Genomic DNA, 20436 nt, shown 5'->3' on the forward strand with positions numbered 1-20436 from the left:
AATAACACATATGGCAGCCTCTGGAACTGCCGATCTGCGGCCAACAAGGCAGAGTTCATCTCAGCCTATTCTTCCCTCCAGTCCCTCGACTTCTTGGCACTGACGGAAACATGGATTACCACAGATAACACTGCTACTCCTACTGCTCTCTCCTCGTCTGCCCACGTGTTCTCGCACACCCCGAGAGCTTCTGGTCAGCGGGGTGGTGGCACTGGGATCCTCATCTCTCCCAAGTGGACATTCTCTCTTTCTCCCCTGACCCATCTGTCTATCGCCTCCTTTGAATTCCATATGCTGTCACAGTTACCAGCCCTTTCAAGCTTAACATCCTTATCATTTATCGCCCTCCAGGTTCCCTTGGAGATTCATCAATGAGCTTGACGCCTTGATAAGTTCCTTTCCTGAGGATGGTCACCTCTCACAGTTCTGGGTGACTTTAACCTCCCCACGTCTACCTTTGACTCATTCCTCTCTGCCTCCTTCTTTCCACTCCTCTCCTCTTTTGACCTCACCCTCTCACCTTCCCCCTACTCACAAGGCAGGCAATACGCTTGACCTCATCTTTACTAGATGCGTTTCTTCACTAATCTCATTGCAACTCCCCTCCAAGTCTCCGACCACTACCTTGTATCCTTTCCCTCTCGCTCTCATCCAACACTTCCCACACTGCCCCTACTCGGATGGTATCGCGCCGTCCCAACCTTCGCTCTCTCTCCCGCCTACTCTCTCCTCTCCATCCTATCATCTCTTCCCTCTGCTCAAACTTCTCCAACTATCTCCTGATTCTGCCTCCTCAACCCTCCTCTCCTCCCTTTCTGCATCCTTTGACTCTCTATGTCCCCTATCCTCCAGGCCGGCTCGGTCCTCCCCTCCTGCTCCGTGGCTCGACGACTCATTGCGAGCTCACAGAACAGGGCTCCGGGCAGCGAGCGGAAATGGAGGAAAACTCGCCTCCCTGCGGACCTGGCATCCTTTCACTCCCCCTCTCTACATTCTCCTCTTCTGCTCTGCTGCTAAAGCCACTTCTACCACTCTAAATTCCAAGCATCTGCCTCTAACCCTAGGAAGCTCTGCCACCTCTCCTCCCTCCTGAATCTCCTCCCCTCCCCCCCCTCCTCCCTCTCTGCGGATGACTCGTCAACCATTGGAAAGAAGGTCGACGACATCCGATCCCGTTTGCTAAGTCAAACGACACCGCTGGTTCTGCTCACACTGGCCACCCTGTGCTTTGACCTCTTTCTCCCTCTCCTCTCCAGATGAAATCTCGCGTCTTGTGACGGCCGGCCGCCCAACAACCTGCCCGCTTGACCCTATCCCTCCTTCTTCTCCAGACCATTTCGGAGACCTTCTCCCTTACCTCACCTCGCTCATCAACTCATCCTTGACCGCTGGCTACGTCCCTTCCGTCTTCAAGAGAGCGAGAGTTGCACCCCTTCTGAAAAAACCTACACTCGATCCCTACGATGTCAAAACTACAGACCAGTATCCCTTCTTTATTTTCTCTCCAAAACTCTTGAACGTGCCGTCCTTGGCCAGCTCTCCTGCTATCTCTCTCAGAATGACCTTCTTGATCCAAATCAGTCAGGTTTCAAGACTAGTCATTCAACTGAGACTGCTCTTCTCTGTGTCACGGAGGCGCTCCGCACTGCTAAAGCTAACTCTCTCTCCTCTGCTCTCATCCTTCTAGACCTATCGGCTGCCTTTGATACTGTGAACCATCAGATCCTCCTCTCCACCCTCTCCGAGTTGGGCATCTCCGGCGGGCCCACGCTTGGATTGCGTCCTACCTGACAGGTCGCTCCTAACAGGTGCGTGGCGAGAATCTATCTCCGCACCACGTGCTCTCACCACTGGTGTCCCCCAGGGCTCTGTTCTGGCCCTCTCCTATTCTCGCTATACACCAAGTCACTTGGCTCTGTCATATCTCACATGGTCTCTCCTATCATTGCTATGCAGACGACACACAATTAATCTTCTCTTCCCCCTTCTGATAACCAGGTGGCGAATCGCATCTCTGCATGTCTGGCAGACATATCAGTGTGGATGACGGTCACCACCTCAAGCTGAACCTCGGCAAGACGGAGCTGCTCTTCCTCCCGGGGAAGACTGCCCGGGGAAGGACTGCACGGTTGACAACTCCATTGTGTCCTCCTCCAGAGTGCTAAGAACCTTGGCGTGATCCTGGACAACACCCTGTCGTTCTCAACTAACATCAAGGCGGTGACCCGTTCCTGTAGGTTCAGTGTCTACAACATTCGCAGAGTACGACCCTGCCTCACACAGGAAGCGGCGCAGGTCCTAATCCAGGCACTTGTCATCTCCCGTCTGGATTACTGCAACTCGCTGTTGGCTGGGCTCCCTGCCTGTGCCATTAAACCCCTACAACTCATCCAGAACGCCGCAGCCCGTCTGGTGTTCAACCTTCCAAGTTCTCTCACGTCACCCCGCTCCTCCGCTCTCTCCACTGGCTTCCAGTTGAAGCTCGCATCGCTACAAGACCATGGTGCTTGCCTACGAGCTGTGAGGGGAACGGCACCTCCGTACCTTCAGGCTCTGATCAGGCCCTGACACCCCAACAAGGGCACTGCGTTCATCCACCTCTGGCCTGCTCGCCTCCCTACCTCGAGGAAGTACAGTTCCGCTCAGCCCAGTCAAAACTGTTCGCTGCTCTGGCACCCCAATGGTGGAACAACTCCCTCACGACGCCAGGTCAGCAGAGTCAATCACCACCTTCCGGAGACACCTGAAACCCCACCTCTTTAAGGAATACTAGGATAGGATAAAGTAATCCTTCTAATCCCCCCCCCCCCCCCCCCCTTAAAAGAGTTAGATGCACTATTGTAAAGTGCATCTGAACTTTTACTATTTGTAAAGCGACACTGGATAAGAGTGTCTGCTAAATGACTTAAATGTAATGTAAAATGAAATATGGAATCATGTAGTAACCAAAAAAGTGTTAAACAAATCTAAATACATGTATATTTGAGATTCTTCAAATAGCCACCCTTTGTCTTGATGACAGCTTTGCACACTTTTGGCATTCTCTCAACCAGCTTCATGAGGTAGTCACCTGGAATGCATTTCAATTAACAGGTGTGCCTTAAAAGTTCATTTGTGGAATTTCTTTCCTTCCTAGTGAGTTTGAGCCAATCAGTTGTGTTGTGATAAGGTAAGGGGTATACAAAGATCAGCCTATTTGATAAAAGACTAAGTCCATATTATGCAAGAACAGCTCAAATAAGCAAAGAGAAATGACAGTCCATAATCTTATTTCTTTTTGTTTCTTTCTTTTTAGGCGGTTAGTAGCTTTAATATTGCAGATAGATTGTAGCTTCCATCAATGTAATTGTCTGCATCACTTCCAATCCCCCATATATTTTTTTGCAAATATATATATATATACATATACATACATACACAGACATACATACATATAAATACATATACATATATACACACATCTTTAAAAATATATTTATATTGTTTATTACCCTCCACCCCTACCACCCCTTCCCCAATTGGAGCAAGCAAGTGAACAACAATGGCCTCTATTTCCTGCTTATACATACTATATACATTTTAAGGACACAGTCTATTTTACAATAGTTTTATTTTGTTTGTTTTTAACTCGTCATTCCTCTACCCTTAACCTCTCCCATATATTTATAATGTTTGAAGGTCAGTCAATATGGAACATTTGAAGAACTTTGAATATTTCTTCATGTGCAGTCTCAAAAACCATCAAGCGCTATTATGAAACTGGCTCTCATGAGGACCGCCACAGGAATGGAAGACCCAGAGTTACCTCTATTGCAGAGGATAAGTTCATTAGAGTTACCAGCCTCAGAAATTGCAGCCCAAATAAATGCTTCACAGAGTTCAAGTAACAGATACATCTCAACATCAACTGTTCAGAGGAGACTGCGTGAAACAGGCCTTCATGGTCGACTTGATACTTGAGTATATTTCAAACCAAATACTTTTAGACTTTTACTCAAGTAGTATTTTACTGGGTGACTTTCACTTTTACTTGAGTKATTTTGTTTTTACTTTTACTCAAGTATGACAATTGAGTACTTTTTCCACCACTGACTCTCATTGAGCAGTGGCGACATATTGTTAAAGTTTTATCCACAGCTCTCTGTCCATCACCATTGTAATCTCCTGTGAAGCCAAAATGCTCCCAAACTGGAGATTTAAATGATGATGGAGGATCCTCCAATTCTTGCTAATCAACCCCACCACTCGCCATCATACAGAACTAGTTCCAGATTGTGCCTCACAAAAGGATAGTTTGAAATGCGCCAGTTAAGATTAGAATTTCGATTACAACGTGCGCATATGCTATAGTTGTTTTAAAAGACTTGGTGGGTGAAGTCGGTGAGGGAGGAGCGCCTTGTTCAAATCAAACAAATCTGCGCCGCTTGGTTATTTTGTCAACAAGGCAGCATTATCCAGGCTTCAGAAACATGCCCGGAAATCGAATGCAGTAAACGTTCAGCCAGTGCAAAACACGCTACATTGGCGCCCGGGCGAAATTAGTCGAATCCCCTCAGATACGAGTCCATTTGGACTCCCGAGGGCGCAGCAGTGCTCGAGGCGTCACTACAGACCCTGGTTCAATCCCGGGCTGTATCACAACCGGCCATGATCGGGAGTCCAGTACAATTGGCCCAGCGTAAGATGGAGGGTTTGGCCAGTATAGGCCGTCATTGTAAATAAGAATTTGTTCATAACTGACTTGCTTAGTTAAATAAAGATTAAAACAAGTCACAATTCAACCTAATTGGCTGACCTACATTCCCAGTCAATCTGACAATTCTCATTGGTCGTCGGGGATTTGTTTTGTAGCTGGTGACGTGTTGGTACCGCCTCCTTAACCAGCGTTGTAAACAAACCCTGGATAATATTGGAAGTTTGTCCCCGCACCACGAAAATATCCTATCCTTAAAAAATTAGTCGGAGTAGCTATAGTTCTTTTAAAATTTTAACTACAAAATACACGAAACGGTTTCATCTCAGAGAAAAACTTGTTCCTGTTGTCAAGTGTGAGAAACCGAGAGAGAACAGCTGCAAGACGATTTTTGTTTGTTTGGTTTGGATCCGTCCGATGGTTTCTTGCTGAAAAAGTGACAAAAACAAGCTATCCCCTAGACGATTGAGCAATTTACCGATGCAGTTGACCTATCCAACGGTAGTTTTCTGGTCACATATTCGTTAAAATTAGGTCTTCCATTGAACATCCGATAACTACGTTAGGTGAGTGAGTTATTTTCTATTGTGCTTTTATTTCCTTCCATGTTGCTAGCTGAGCCTGACATGGCGGGTTTACAGTAAACATATTAAACGCCTCCTGTAAACCCAGAATATGGTTCAGTTGATAGCTACTAAACTAATGTCAACATGTTAGTTAATCTCTCACGGTAGCTGGCTAAAATGGATAGTTTGGTAGAGAGGAAGACTGTCGGTGAATAATTCACTGTATGAAACGTTTTGGGGAATTCTTGGCTAGCTGGTTGCTTTGTCAYAATGTGGAGCGAGTCAGCTACGTTAACGTTAGCAGGCCAGCAAAATTGCAAGGATCAGTGATGTTTTGCTTGTTGTTGTGTATGCCGTGACATTAATACTGCCCGTTATTTTGAAATTACTCTAGCTACAATAATGATTTTTCACACGGACATTTAACCGTTTTAAATGACCCAAGACTTTTGAGTAAAAAAAAGTAACATTTCCCCCATCCATCTATAGAGCGCTACTCACTCTGACCATACATAGTCGGTTTTAGCTGGTACAGTAAAGTAGGTCAATGCATGTTGTGTTCTGTCTGGTGCAATGGTCAGCGTTATCGGGATCCTTGCGACGTCCTTACCCAAAACTTAACCCCTAACCCTTACTTAAAACTTTTAAAATGTAAACTTCAATGGTGTAGGGACGTTCCAAGGATCGTGGATAGCGCGGAGCATCGCTTGATAGCACGGACCCTTCTGTAATTGTACCAGGAAGTGAGCTGCGAATTAGACAACAGAGGTAAAGTTGGTTTTATATTCACACGTTCCGACATTCGCCAAAAGCCATTTAAAACTGTATAAATCAATAACTAATTCACTGTTTGTCACAGAAACATCAAACTAGGTATGACTTATTCTATAAATATCTAGCATACTTTAACAACCTTTGTTGAGGAAAGAGGCTGTTATACCCTATTAGAAGGGGCTTGGCAGAAAACTCTGCATCTTCAGTCATATTAAAATAGATTACAGGAAAAAACTACAGCATGAAGGGGTCAGGTCTGACTAACAAAGATGACTGGTGGATGGATCAAGAGAACCAAGAGGATCAACATGGACATTCCACAGTGGAGAGTGAACTATAACATACACTACCGTTCAAAAGTTTGGGGTCACTTAGAAATGTCCTTGCACATTTTTTGTCCTATAAAATAACATCAACTTTATCAGAAATACAGTGTAGACATTTAATGTTGTAAATGACTATTGTAGCTGGAAACGACAGATTTCTTTAAATGGAATATCTACATAGGCGTATAGAGGCCCATTATCAGCAACCATCACTCCTGTGGCACGTTGTGTTAGCTAATCCAAGTTTATCATTTTAAATGGCTAATTGATCATTAGAAAACCCTTTTGCAATTATGTTTGCACAGCTGAAAACTGTTGTACTGATTAAAGAAGCAATAAAACTGGCCTTTAGACTAGTTGGTGCATCAGCATTTGTGGGTTCGATTACAGGCTCAAAATGGCCAGAAACAAATAACTTTCTTCTGAAACTCGTCAGTCTATTCTTGTTCTGAGAAATTAAGGCTATTCCATGTGAGAAATTACCAAGAAACGGAAGATCTCGTACAACGCTGTGTACTACTCCCTTCACAGAACAGCGCAAACTGGTCTAACCAGAATCGAAAGAGGAGTGGGAGGCCCTGGTGCACAACTSAGCAAGAGGACAAGTACATTCGAGTGTCTAGTTTGAGAAACAGATGCCTCACAAGTCCTCAACTGGCAGCTTCATTAAATAGTACCCGCAAAACACCAGTCTCAATGTCAACAGTGAAGAGGCGACTCCGGGATGCTGGCCTTCTAGGCAGAGTTGCAAAGAAAAAGCCATATCTCAGACTGGCCAATAAAAAGGAAAGATTAAGATGGGCAAAATAATACAAACACTGGACAGAGGAAGATTGGAAAAAAAGTGTTATGGACAGACAAATCTAAGTTTGAGGTGTTTTGATCACAAAGAAGAAAATTTGTGAGACGCAGAAAAAATTTAAAGGTGCTGGAGGAGTGCTATCTGTCAAGCATGGTGGAGGCAATGTGATGGTCTGGGGGTGCTTTGGTGGTGGTGAAGTTGGAGATTTGTACAGGGTAAAATAGATCTTCAAGAAGGAAGGCTGTCACTCCATTTTGCACCGCCATGCCATACCCTGTGGACGGCACTTAATTGCAGCCAATTTCCTCCTACAACAGGACAACGACCCAAAGCACAGCTCCAAACTATGTAAGAACTATTTAGGGAAGAAGCAGTCAGCTGGTATTCTGTCTAAAATGGAGTGGCCAGCACAGTCACCGGATCTCAACCCTATTGAGCTGTTGTGGGAGCAGCTTGACCGTATGGTACGTAAGAAGTGCCAATCCAACTTGTGGGAGGTGCTTCAGGAAGCATGGGGTGAAATCTCTTCAGATTACCTCAACATATTGGCAACTAGAATGCCAAAGGTCTGCAAGGCTGTAATTGCTGCAAATGGAGGATTCTTTGTTGAAAGCAAAGTTTGAAGGACACAATTATTACTTCAATTAAAATTCACTATGTTTCACCTTGTCAACGTGTTGACTATATTTCCTATTCATTTTGCAACTAATTTCATGTACGTTTTCATGGAAAACAAGGACATTTCTAAGTGACCCCAAACTTTTGAACGGTAGTGTACATATATACASCTCTGGAAAAAATGAAGAGACCACTGCAAACTATCAGATTCTCTGATTTTTATTATTTATAAGTATGTGTTTGGGTAAAATGAAAAGTTTTATTCTATAAACTACTGACAACGTTTCTCCCATATTCCAAATAAAAATATTGTAATTTAGAGCGTTTATTTGCAGAAAGTGGTCAAAATTAGAAAAAACATGCAGTGTTGTCAGACCTCAAATAATACTAAGAAAATAACTTCATATTCATTTTTGAACAACACAATACAATAAAAAATAAAATAAAAAACGTTTTAACAGAAATCAATATTTGGTGGAATAACCCTGATTTTCAATCACAGCTTTCATGCGTCTTGGCATGCTCTCCACCAGTCTTTCACATTGATTTTGGGTGACTTTGTGCCACTCCCCAGATTTTSACTGATCTTCCACCAAATTTCACAGTGGGTGTGAGACACTGTGGCTTGTAGGCCTCTCCAGGTCTCACACCCACTGTGAAATTTGGTACATGTTTGGTTTTTGGGCTAAATGTATACATTATGATTTGCCTCTGAACTGTATGTGAACCCTTCTGCAATCTTTTTCCCCAGTCTTCAATGCGAAGCAACACTGTTCAATGTGTGCTTTGCATCATCCAGAGAAAAATGATGACAGTAGGCTATGAAAACTCATGTAGTTTCATCTTTCAAGACATTTAGAAGTATGAAACTTTGTCTTGAAACTTTTTTATCGGTTATCCTTGTATTATTGCTCTAATGTTCTATTATCATGACTCTATGTTATTATTCTACTARGAGAGATACTAGATACACACTATGATAGCGATTCACTGTAATAGGTACACACGTTGTATCTGGCACAAGTGACGATTAAACTGATTTCAAATATTGCATTTATTGTCATGTTTGATATTATAACATTGATGTGTGATACCTTTTTTTTATCAACGCATACTTTTTTTGCAAATATATGCCTTTATTACTATATGATTTACAGTTGAAGTCGGAAGTTTGCATACGCTTGGTTTGAGTCAATTAAACATGTTTTTTAACCACTCTACAAATTTCTTATCAACAAACTATTGTTTTGGAAAGTCGGTATTCACATCTACTTTGTGCATGACACAAGTAATTTTTCCAACAATTGTTTACAGACAGATTATTTCACTGTATCACAATTCCAGTGGGTCAGAAGTTTACATACACTAAGTTGACTGTGCCTTTAAACAGCTTGGAAAATTCCAGAAGATGATGTCACGGCTTTAGAAGCTTCTGATAGGCTAATTGACATCATTTGAGTCAATTGGAGTTGTACCTGTGGATGTATTTCAAGGCCTACCTTCAAACGCAGTGCCTCTTTGCTTAACATGGGAAAATCTAAAGAAATCAGCCAAGACCTCAGAATTTTTTTTTTTTAGAACTCCATATGTCTGGTTCGTCATTGGTAGCAATTTCCAAACGCCAGAAGGTACCACGTTCATCTGTACAAACAATAGTACGCAAGTATGAACACCATGGGACCATGCAGCCGTCATACCGCTCAGGAAGGAGATGCTTTCTGTCTCCTAGAGAAGAACGTACTTTGGTGTGAAAAGTGCAAATCAATCCCAGAACAACAGCAAAGGACCTTGTGAAGATGCTAGAGGAAACAGGTACAAAAGTATCTATATCCACAGTAAAACAAGTCCTATATCGACATAACCTGAAAGGCAGCTCAGCACGGAAGAAGCCACTGCTCCAAAACAACCATAAAAGTGCCAGACTACAGTTTGCAACTGCACATGGGGACAAAGATCGTACTTTTTGGAGAAATGTCCTCTGGCCTGATGAAACAAAAATAGAACTGTTTGGTCATAATGACCATCGTTATGTTTGGAGGAAAAAGGGGGAGGCTTGCAAGCCGAAGAACACCATCCCAACRGTGAAGCACGGGGGTGGCAGCATCATGTTGTGGGTGTGCTTTGCTTCAGGAGGGACTGGTGCACTTCACAAAATAGATGGCATTATGAGGGAGGACAATTATGTGGATATATTGAAGCACCATCTCAAGACATCAGTCAGGAAGTTAAAGCTTGGTCGCAAATGGGTCTTCCAAATCGACAATGACCCCAAGCATACTCCCAAAGTTGTGGCAAAATGGCTTAAGGACAACAAAGTCAAGGTATTGGAGTGGCCATCACAAAGCCCTGACTTCAATCCCATAGACATTTTGTGGGCAGACGTGAAAAGGCGTGTGTGAGCAAGGAAGCCTACAAACCTGACTCAGTTACACCAGCTCTGTCAGGAGGAATGGGCCAAAATTCACCCAACTTATTGTGGGAAGCTTGTGGAAGACTACCCAAAACATTTGACCCAAGTTAAACAATTTWAAGGCAATACTACCAAATACTAATTGAGTGTATGTAAACTTCTGACCCACTGGAAATGTGATGAAAGAAATAAAAGCTGAAATAAATCATTCTCTCTACTATTATTCTGACATTTCACATCTTAAAATAAAGTGGTGATCGTAACTGACCTAAGACAGGGAATTTTTACTATGATTAAATGTCAGGAATTGTGAACAACTGAGTTTAAATGTATTTGGATAAGGGTTATGTAAAGTTCTGACTTCAATTGTATACTGCCTGAATACTCAACAATGATTAACACCAGTTATGTGTGCTTCTGTCAGTTTGTGGTCAAATGCATGTCATTTTAGCAATTGAACAAAAATCCAAAATCCATTAAATTTGAAAATGTTCCTGATTGCAAAAGCATGTAGCAGAATGTGGGTATTCCAGAACTGTAATTTACATGTAAATAAACATAACCCTGTTTTATGTTTTTAATACTGCAGATAGAATGCTCTGTGTGCCAGAGATGGTACCATTCAGCTTGTCTGGGGATGACAAAGAAGGACTTCAACAAAGCCAAAATAGAAAATGATTGGAAAAGGCGCCTCTTTGCTGTTAAGTTAGAGAAGTATAAAAAAGTAATGTTGTGCCTTGTAACTACTTTAACATGTGGATCTGTTGCACTAAAATGCAAACATTGATTTGGCATACAATTTAAGATTGTACAACTTTATGGTAACATTGTCTAACTTCACATAGAACAAGATTGTACAACTTTATGGTGACATTAACATTTCTTTAAAGTTATTGCAAATAAATGCACATTTTCCCTTTTTTCTGAAACAATCACTGAAATTGTTATAGATTTCTTAATCTTTAAATGCAATATTTGAAATTTATGTATTTCTATCAAATAAAAACTGGATTTTCTACTCAAAGCAAAGGTTGTAAAAGTATACTAAACATTTATAGAATAAATCATACCTAGTTTGATGATTCTGTCATAATCAGTGAAAACGTTATTGATTTTTACCATTTTTAAATTGCTTTTGGATAATGTCTGTTGAATGTCCAAGTGTGTGAATATAAAACCAACTTTACCTTGGTAATTAGACATGCATATGGCTTGAAATATAATCACTAATATGTGCCCAGACCTGTTTCCCACTCCTATTAATACAGTTAGTTGATTATTGTGTGATTCATATTCCTTCTGACATTTTTTGTGACACTCTTGTACCATCACAAGGTGTGACCTGTCATGTGTAAATAGAGAGGAAATTAACATTTGAGTGCATACATTTCTACAGACAGCCAAAAGTTATTGAACTTGTTTCGCACACTTTCATTTTCTTTTTCCAGTTTTCATTTGAAAGCCATGGGAATCATATGTTGCTCTTTGTGTTTGTGTTGTTTACCCAACTTTGCCTAACCCTATTTGGCAAATACGCTTACAAAATAGAATTTTCTCATAGTTACTGCACGACACAAATAGTGAAGTTTAGGGTTTACTACAGTCACATTTAGGAGTAGACTAGCATTATGAGTCCCTGTAATGCCCTATATCCTCTCTTTCTCCTCTCCTGTTTTCCTGTTAAACGCTAAGTCACTCTGTTTCCCTCTCTATCTCCGCAGACATGGTGAAGCTGACAAAGGCTAAGACGTTCCAAGCGTACCTAGACTCSTGCCACCGCAGGTACAGCTGTGTTCACTGCCGAGCACACCTGGCCAACCATGATGACCTCATCTCCAAGGTGAGACTACATGGACCATTTATGGCTAGTGGGTTAAATTCCATATAGTTGAATAATAAGCCTATGTGTTGGTTGCAGGGGTTGGAACCTGTACAGGGAACAGAACCGAAAACCGGAAAATAATGGTATTTTTCAAGGAACAGAAACGTAACTGGGAACGAAAGTGATCCATACTGTTCCAGAACAGAACCGTTATTTTAAAAGCATGGAAACCGGTTAACGTTATTTGAATTTTTTTTCTAGTCCCACAAAAAAAACGCAACAAAGCGCCAATGCAAAACCCTCTATCATTCAAACTTATTCCAGCGTCTGGCTGCAAGCTGAGAATCTTTGRCTGTGCGTGTTTAGGCTACCTGCCCCCCCCCCCCCCAGGAAAGGATGGATTTACTTTTTCAATGCCAGTTAAGGATACTATATGCCTAGTTATCACATTTCACGTTGGATTTATTTTTATTCTGATGCCGCTCTGCACACACAAGCGTTAGCTTGCTAGCTCAAGCGCGTTAGCTTGATAGCTCAATGGGCATTCAAAGTTCCTTCATATAAACTGCTCCTCCTAGGTATAATTATGTCGACCTTATTCAGATAATGCATGTCATAACAAGATGCCTAGCGCTTCAAGTCTGCTCCTCAACCCTCTCTTTCCCTAACCCCACCCGTAAAATTTCAGTCACATCTTGCGCCATAGGCTACCCTTGTCCGTCCATCACGCATGTATACAACTAGCTTGCCTGCTCTATCTACACTGATTGGTAAAGTAATTTAATGAGCTAAATGTAAAAAGCGGTTTATTTTCACAGGTTAAAAAAGGAACAGAAAGGAAAGCTGGTACTGTTTTTGGTTCGAACCGGTCAGAGCTTTATTTTGCTGGTCGAAACAGTGAAACAGAACATAACAAATAGTGGTTTTCTTTAGAACAAAACGATAGGAAAATAATTTTGGTTCCAACCCCTGGTTGGCTATGTGAAATGATATTACATTTCAATAACAAGTAATAACATTGGAATAACGAGAAACAACAGCCACAGCCCTCTGTTGCAGTGTAAGCTGGGAAACGTTACCTCAATGTCCCACTTTCCTTAAAACCACAGATTTTTTTTAAATATTTGATTTTGCATTGTCTCTCTCGCTCTCTCTCCCTGTCTTTTTGGCACATTTGAGTTCATTCTCTTTTTTTCTGTCATCCAGTCTTTTCAGGGTAGCCAGGGTCGTGCCTACCTCTTCAACTCTGTGTGAGTATCTTTACTTGTCATCCAGTGTATGACCATATAGCCTACACAGTGTACCCATAATTTAATGAACAAAATAGTATCCCTTTTAGGTCCCTAAAACACAGTCCTACCTTAGTTACCGCTCAAGCCTCAGTACACTGTCATTATCATGCATCTGCCAGGTTCTCCTTATGCCACTTCAGTGTGTTTACGCTAGTCCTGTAAGCCATACAATGCACCCTGAAGCCAGTTCACTATCCTAACAGTGGAGGTCACGTTCTGTTTGCTGTAGTTTGCATTTAGTAGTTAGCATGTCATTTCTCAACTGGTACATAGCAAACTCCCCCTGATGTGGGGCTAAATATTAGGTTCTGAATAGAATTATCACTTTTCTTGTTAAAAAATATAATATAAATGCTTACCTGGTGGGTCACCAGAAAATCTGATAAGCTGATAAGTCGGGTCACAAAATGGACATTTGTGGCGGGGAACCATGGCGGTAATTGACCTGTGGTTCTTGTTCCTGGTGTTTTCAGGGTGAACGTGGGCTGTGGTCCTGCCGAGGAGAGGCTGCTACTKACCGGGCTCCACGCTGTGGCAGACATCTACTGTGAGAGCTGCCACACCACACTGGGCTGGAAATACGTAAGGACAAACACACACACATACTATGCTACTGCTCTATGTCTCCACACTGTAAATAATGAAGAACTAAAATAATATCCGCAATCCCCATCCTCAGTAAATGTAGATGTCTTTTAAGCTTGTCTACCATGCACTCCCGCCTCTTATTCCCCCCCCCCCCCCACCCTCTATCCCTCTTCCTACAGGAGCAGGCCTTTGAGTTGAGTCAGAAGTACAAGGAAGGGAAGTTCATCATTGAGCTGTCCCACATGATAAAGGACAACGGCTGGGACTGAGAGGTGAAGGGAGATGTTTTCATTGATGTTTCGTCCCTCATCCGTTGTTCTTCCTGGCCTGAATGTGTGTCCCCTCACCCTGCGTAAGGGCCATCATCTCTGCCACTCCGTCACTTCATACAGCTTTGCCAAGAATAGCATGTGATGTTTGTTTTTATATATATATATCTATATACACACGGAGTATTCCAAACATTAGGAACACTTTCTTAATATTGAGTTGCACCCCTCCTTTTTGCCCTCAAAACAGCCTCAGTTCATCAGGGTATGGACTCTACAAGGTGTTGAAAGCGTTTCACAGGGATGCTGGCCCATGTTGAGTCCAATGCTTCCCACAGTTGTCAAGTTGGCTAGATGTCCTTTGGGTGGTCGACCATTCTTGATACACACAGGAAACTGTTGGGCGTGAAAAATCCAGCAGCGTTGCAGTTCTTGACACAAACTGGTGCYCCTGGCATCTACTACCATACCCCATTCAAAGGCACTTCATTATTTTGTCTTGCCCATTTACCCTCTGAATGGCACACATACACAATCCAGGGCTCAATTATCTCAAATCCTTCTTCAACCTGTCTCCTCGCCTTCATCTACACTGATTGAAGTGATTTGAACAAGTGACATCAATAAGGGATCATAGACTGACCAGGTGAATCTATGTCATGGAAAGAGCAGGTGTTCTTAATGTTTTTGTATACTCTGTGTGTGTGTGTGATACATGTATATATAACTATACACACACACTCGTAGGTTTTACGAGTTTTATATCAAGTCTACCCCACTATTACGGGAGCACCTTTTATCAATATCGATATATCCCAATGTTTAGTTCTATCATGGTAGAGAATGAGCGAGTACAGGCTGTGTGAGTGCCAGTGAGTGTGTGAGCGCAAGCAAGAGTTTGTATACCCTCGGGCATGTGTGAGTTGTGTGTTTACGAGTGTGTGTGTGTGTGTGTTGCAGTGCGACCACCTCCTTAGCAACCTCACTAAATCCTACTCATGTAATCCGTGCATCTGTGTGGGATCGTAGTCAGACAAAAAACTAAATTCTCTCTCATTAAGTGCAATTCACAGGGTTGAGACAATTAGAACGTTATGCAAAAACCTAGCGCCCTCAAGGCTGTTCCCTTTTTTTCKGTTTTTAGGTGAATGTGTGAAAAAGCAAGTTACCTTGCTTTGTGTGTGTGTGTTTTAAGACTTCATACTTAATGTTTGATGGTACAAGCAGAGTTGGAAAAAAGTCATTACGTTTATCTCAAATGGACTATCAAGTGCAATAAAGTAGGGTGTGAGTGTGCCTGGTTAAAGTGTCAGCAATATAACATTGGTCATGTTTTTTTTTATCCTTTAAATGACAATCAATGTATTCAGTTATTAATGATGTTAAAGGCTGCAGCATGACACAGTTTGTAAGTGTTTCTGTGCGATTGGCCCGTGTGAGTTTGAATACTGTGTGTGTAAATGTTTGGCGTATGGGTATTTTCTCTGTATTCTGCCTGTGGGTATGCATTTTATGGTTTGTGTGTGAGTGTTTATACTGTGTGTATGCAGTGTGAGTGTACAGTGTAAGTTTGTATGATCAGATGCAGTACTTGTTAGATAGACTGTTAGCAAATGCTTTAGTTTTGGGGTAAAATCTATTGTTTCTGATGTGTAATTGGATATCCATTTTTACGTTATTTCCTTTTGAGATCAATCTTGTAAATACAGCTTAACATTGAGCAGCATGTACATAAGCATTTATTTGATAATATAAGAGAGCAATGTGTAATATCAAAAAGGATGAATATATCTATAATTATGTAGCAGATTGTGACTGTGTAAGCTTTTCCATTAAAGTGTTTTATTTTAACCTGAACTCGCACATTAAAGTATGTGGTAAATATATTTGCCTGTTGTTTCTATTACAGTAGCTAGGTTTCCATCCAATTGGCCACAGATTTTCATGCGAATTTCCAAAATCTGCATGAACAAAATATGCGCATTTTTCCACCAGTGGTGTTTCCACCAAATGGACCGGTTGCGGATAAAAAGCAGTGCGTGATGACGTAGTGCACATAAAAATGTTCTTTTTCGCATAAATTGTCATGAACCGAATAAAATCGAAAGTTCAATGTGTTTTCAACTCGCACTTTCAACTCTACAAATAATTTTGTCACAACTGTTTAATTAAATAGCAAATGTGCCCACTCCGGTCTTGGCACGTACGCTCTAGACAACAGCTTGCAGATATAGAGCGGGGATAGATAGCGGTCTGAAACCACGCAGTGCGCCTTGTCGGATTTTTGAGGATGGTTAGGTAGGCTCCGCCAGTCTTTCAGTATGGTGCGGGTGAAGCACGCCTCTGTTTCAAACAGCGCGTCTGAGCAGTTCTTCAACTGTCGGGAGAAATGGCAACTTCCTGGTCCTGGAGCAGCTCAAACTGTGTATGTCTCAATGAGATGCCATCTTCATCTTAACCGACTTCATTTGGCTTCAATGAGCTATTGAGTCTTCAAATAGGAATGKATGGTGTCACGTGATCGCTTGCTTTGTCCATTCATATACAGTACCAGTCAAAGGTTTGGACACCTACTCATTCCAGGGTTTTTCTTTATTTTACAATTTTTTACATTGTAGAATAATAGTGAAGACATCAAAACTGTGAAATAACACATATGGAATCATGTAGTAGCCAACGTTTGCCTTGATCACAGCTTTGCACACTTGGTATTCTCTCAACCAGCTTCATGAGGTAGTCACCTGGAATGCATTTCAATTAACAGGTGTGCCTTCTTAAAAGTTAATTTGTGGAATTTCTTTCCTTAATGCATTTGAGCCAATCCGTTGTATTGTGACAAGGTAGGGGTTGTATACAGAAGATAGCCCTATTTGGTAAAAGACTAAGCCCATATTATGTTCAGAACAGCTCACATAAGCAAAGAGAAACGACAGTCCATCATTACTTTAAGACATGAAGGTCAGTCAGTTCAGAAAATTTCAAGAACTTTGAAAGTTTCTAAAAGTGCAGTTGCAAAAACCATCAAGCGCTATGATGGGGAAACTGTCTCTCATGCTCTGCTGCAGAGGATGAGTTACCAGCTTCAGAAATTGCAGCCCAAATAAATGCTTCACAGAGTTCAAGTAACAGACACATATCAATGTCAACTATTCAGAGGAGACTGCGTGAATCAGGCCTTCATGGTCYAATTGCTGCAAAGAAACTACTACTAAAGGACACCAATAAGAAGAAGACGTGCTTGGGCCAAGAAACACGAGCAATGGACATTAGACCAGTGGAAACCTGTCCTTTGGCCTGATGAGCAGTTGGAATGCAGAATATGTGAACGGATGATCTCAGCATGTGTTGTTCCTACCGTGAAGCATGGAGGAGGAGGTGTGATGGTGTGGGGATGCTTTGCAGGTGACACTGTCAGTGATTTATTTAGAATTCAAAGCACACTTAACCAGCATGGCTACCACAGCATTCTGCAGCAATACGCCATCCCATCTGGTTTGCGGTTAGTGGGACTATAATTTTTTTTTCAACAGGACAATGACCCAACGAGATATTTGACGAATAAGGAGAGTGATGGAGTGCTGCTGACCTGGTCAGATGACCTGGCCTCCACAATCACCCAACCTCAACCCAATTGAGATGGTTTGGGATGAGTTGGACCGCAGAGTGAAGGAAAAGCAGCCAACAAGTGTTCAGTATATGTGGGAACTCCTTCAAGACTGTTGGAAAAGCATTCCAGGTGAAGCTGGTTGAGAGAATGCCAAGAGTGTGCAAAGCTGTCATCAAGGCAAAGGGTGGCTCCTTTGAAGATTCTAAAGTAATAAATATATTTGATTTGTTTAACACTATTTTGGTTACTACATGATTCCATATGTGTTATTTCATAGTTTTGATGTCTTCACTATTATTCTACAATATAGAAAATAGTAAAAATAAAGAAAAACCCTTGAATGAGTAGGTGTGTCCAAACTTTTGAATGGTACTGTATATTCACACAAAAGTATGTGGACACCTTCAAATGAATGGATTCTGCTATTTAAGCCACACCCGTTGCCTACAGGTGTATAAAATCGAGAACTCAGCCATGCAATCTCCATAGACAAACATTGGCAATAGAATGGCCTTACTGTAGAGCTCAGTGACTTTCAATGTGGCATCGTCATAGGATGCCACCTTTCCTTCAAGTCAGTTCGTCAAATTTCTGCCCTGCACGAGCCCCGGTCAAGTGCTGTTATTGTGAAGTGGAAACGTCAAGGAGCAACAACGGCTCAGCCGCAAAGTGGTAGGCCACACAAGCTCACAGAACGGGACCGCCGAGTGCTGAAGCGCGTAGCGCGTAAAAATCATCTGTCCTCGGTTGCACAACTCACTACCGAGTTCCAAACTGCCTCTGGAAGTAACATAAGCARAAGAACTCTTCGTCGGGAGCTTCATTAAATGGGTTTTCCATGGCCGAGCACCCATGCAGCCAAGCGTCGGAGTTGTGTAAAGCTCGCCGTCATTGGACTCTGGAGCAGTGGAAACACGTTCTCTGGAGTGATGAATCACGCTTCACCATCTGGCAGTCTGACGTACAAATCTGGGTTTGGCGGATGCCAGGAGAGCGCAAACTACCCGAATGCATAGTGCTGTAAAGTTTGCTGGAGGAGGAATAATGGTCTGGGGCTGGTTTTCATGGTTCAGGCTCCTTAGTTCCAGTGAAGAAATATCTTAACGGTACAGCATACAATGACATTCTAGATTATTCTGTGCTTCCAACTTTGTGGCAACAGTTTGGGGAAGACACTTTCATGTTTCAGCATAACAATGCCCCCGTGAACAAAGCGAGGACCATACAGAAATGGTTTGTCGACATCGGTGTAGACTTGACTGGCCTGTACAGAGCCCTGACCTCAACCCCATCGAACACCTTAGGGATGTATTGGAACATTAATGCCCGACCTCACTAATGCTGTTGTGGCTGAATGGAAGCAAGTCCCTGCAGCAATGTTCCAACATCTAGTGGAAAGCATTCCCAGAAGAGTGGAGGCTGTTATAAAACCAAAGGGGGGACCAATTCCATATTTTGGAATGAGATGTTCGACCAGCAGGTGTCCACATACTTTTTGTAGTGTGTATATATATATGCAGTGCATTCGTATGTCAAACCACATGATAAAGAAATGAGTAAAGGGTCTGAATACATATCTAAGTTTATTTTTAATACATTTGCAAAAATTTTAAAACCTGTTTTCGCTTTGTCATTATTGATGAGATAATTTTTTTAAATTAATTTTAGAATAACGCTGTAACGTAACAAAATGTGGAAAAAGTGAAGGGGTCTGAATACTTTTCGAATGCACTATATGCATTTGAAAACTGGAACACGCTGTCATACACTTCAATCCAGAGCATCCCAAACCTGCTCAATGGGTGACATGTCTGGTGAGTATGCAGACCATGGAAGAACTGGGATATTTTCAACTTCCAGGAATTGTGTAAAGATTCTTGCGACATGGCGCCGTGGGATCTCATTACAGTATCTCTGTGCATTCAAATTGCCATCGATAAAATGCAATTGTGTTTGTTCGTAGCTAATGCCTGCTCATACCATAACCCCACCGCCACCATGTGGCACTCTGTTCAAAATGTTGACATCAGCAAACCGCTCGCTCATACGACACCATACACATGGTCTGTGGTTGTGAGGCCGGTTGGACATACTGTAAAATTCTCTAAAACGACTTATGATAGAGGCTTATGCTAGAGAAATTCATATTCAATTCTCTGGCAGCAGCTCTGGTAGACATTCCTGCAGTTAGCATGCCAATTGCACACTCCCTCAAAACTTCAGTCATCTGTGGCATTGTGTTGRGTGACAAAACTGCACATGTTAGTGGCCTTTAATTTCCCCAAGCACAATGTGCATTTGTGTAATGTTCATGCTGTTTAATCAGCTTCTTGATYTGCCACACCTGTCAGGTGGATGGATTATCTTGGCAAATGAGAAATGCTCATTAACAAGGATGTAAACAAATTTGTGCACAAAATTAGAGAGATATAACCTTTTTGTGCATATGTAACATTTCTGGGATCTTTTATTTCAGCTCATGAAACATGGGACCAACACTACATGTTGCGTTTATATTTTAGTTTTTTTATGCCATTATAGTGTCTGTGATAGCATAGACAGGTTGGACGCGTGTACAACCATGGGGCAAAACAGATGAGGTTGGCGTAGATTGTTGACAACACGTAAGCTATATTTCGTCTCCAATGTTTCTTGAAAACATAAATACA

At 42.0% G+C, this 20436-nt stretch overlaps 1 protein-coding gene across 4 annotated transcripts; it reads left to right on the plus strand.

Moving 5' to 3' along the window:
* Positions 1-4867: 4867 nt before the first annotated feature.
* LOC111982023 (protein yippee-like 3) lies at positions 4868-16046 on the plus strand. 4 transcript variants are annotated; one of them, XM_024013552.2, is made up of 6 exons: positions 4868-5259; positions 10779-10913; positions 11911-12029; positions 13218-13261; positions 13777-13885; positions 14071-16046. In XM_024013552.2, exons 3-6 carry the CDS (start codon positions 11913-11915, stop codon positions 14158-14160), a joined length of 360 nt encoding a protein of 119 aa, XP_023869320.1. In that variant the 5' UTR covers positions 4868-5259; positions 10779-10913; positions 11911-11912; the 3' UTR covers positions 14161-16046. The 4 variants fall into 4 exon arrangements, with proteins under 4 accessions (XP_023869320.1, XP_070289770.1, XP_023869319.1 ...); XM_070433669.1 differs by having other exon boundaries at positions 10779-10903; XM_024013551.2 differs by lacking the exon at positions 10779-10913 and having other exon boundaries at positions 4869-5259.
* The last annotated feature ends 4390 nt before the right edge of the window (positions 16047-20436 follow it).

The sequence above is a fragment of the Salvelinus sp. IW2-2015 genome, linkage group LG20, assembly GCF_002910315.2.
Source record: "Salvelinus sp. IW2-2015 linkage group LG20, ASM291031v2, whole genome shotgun sequence".
Taxonomy (NCBI): Eukaryota; Metazoa; Chordata; class Actinopteri; order Salmoniformes; family Salmonidae; genus Salvelinus; species Salvelinus sp. IW2-2015.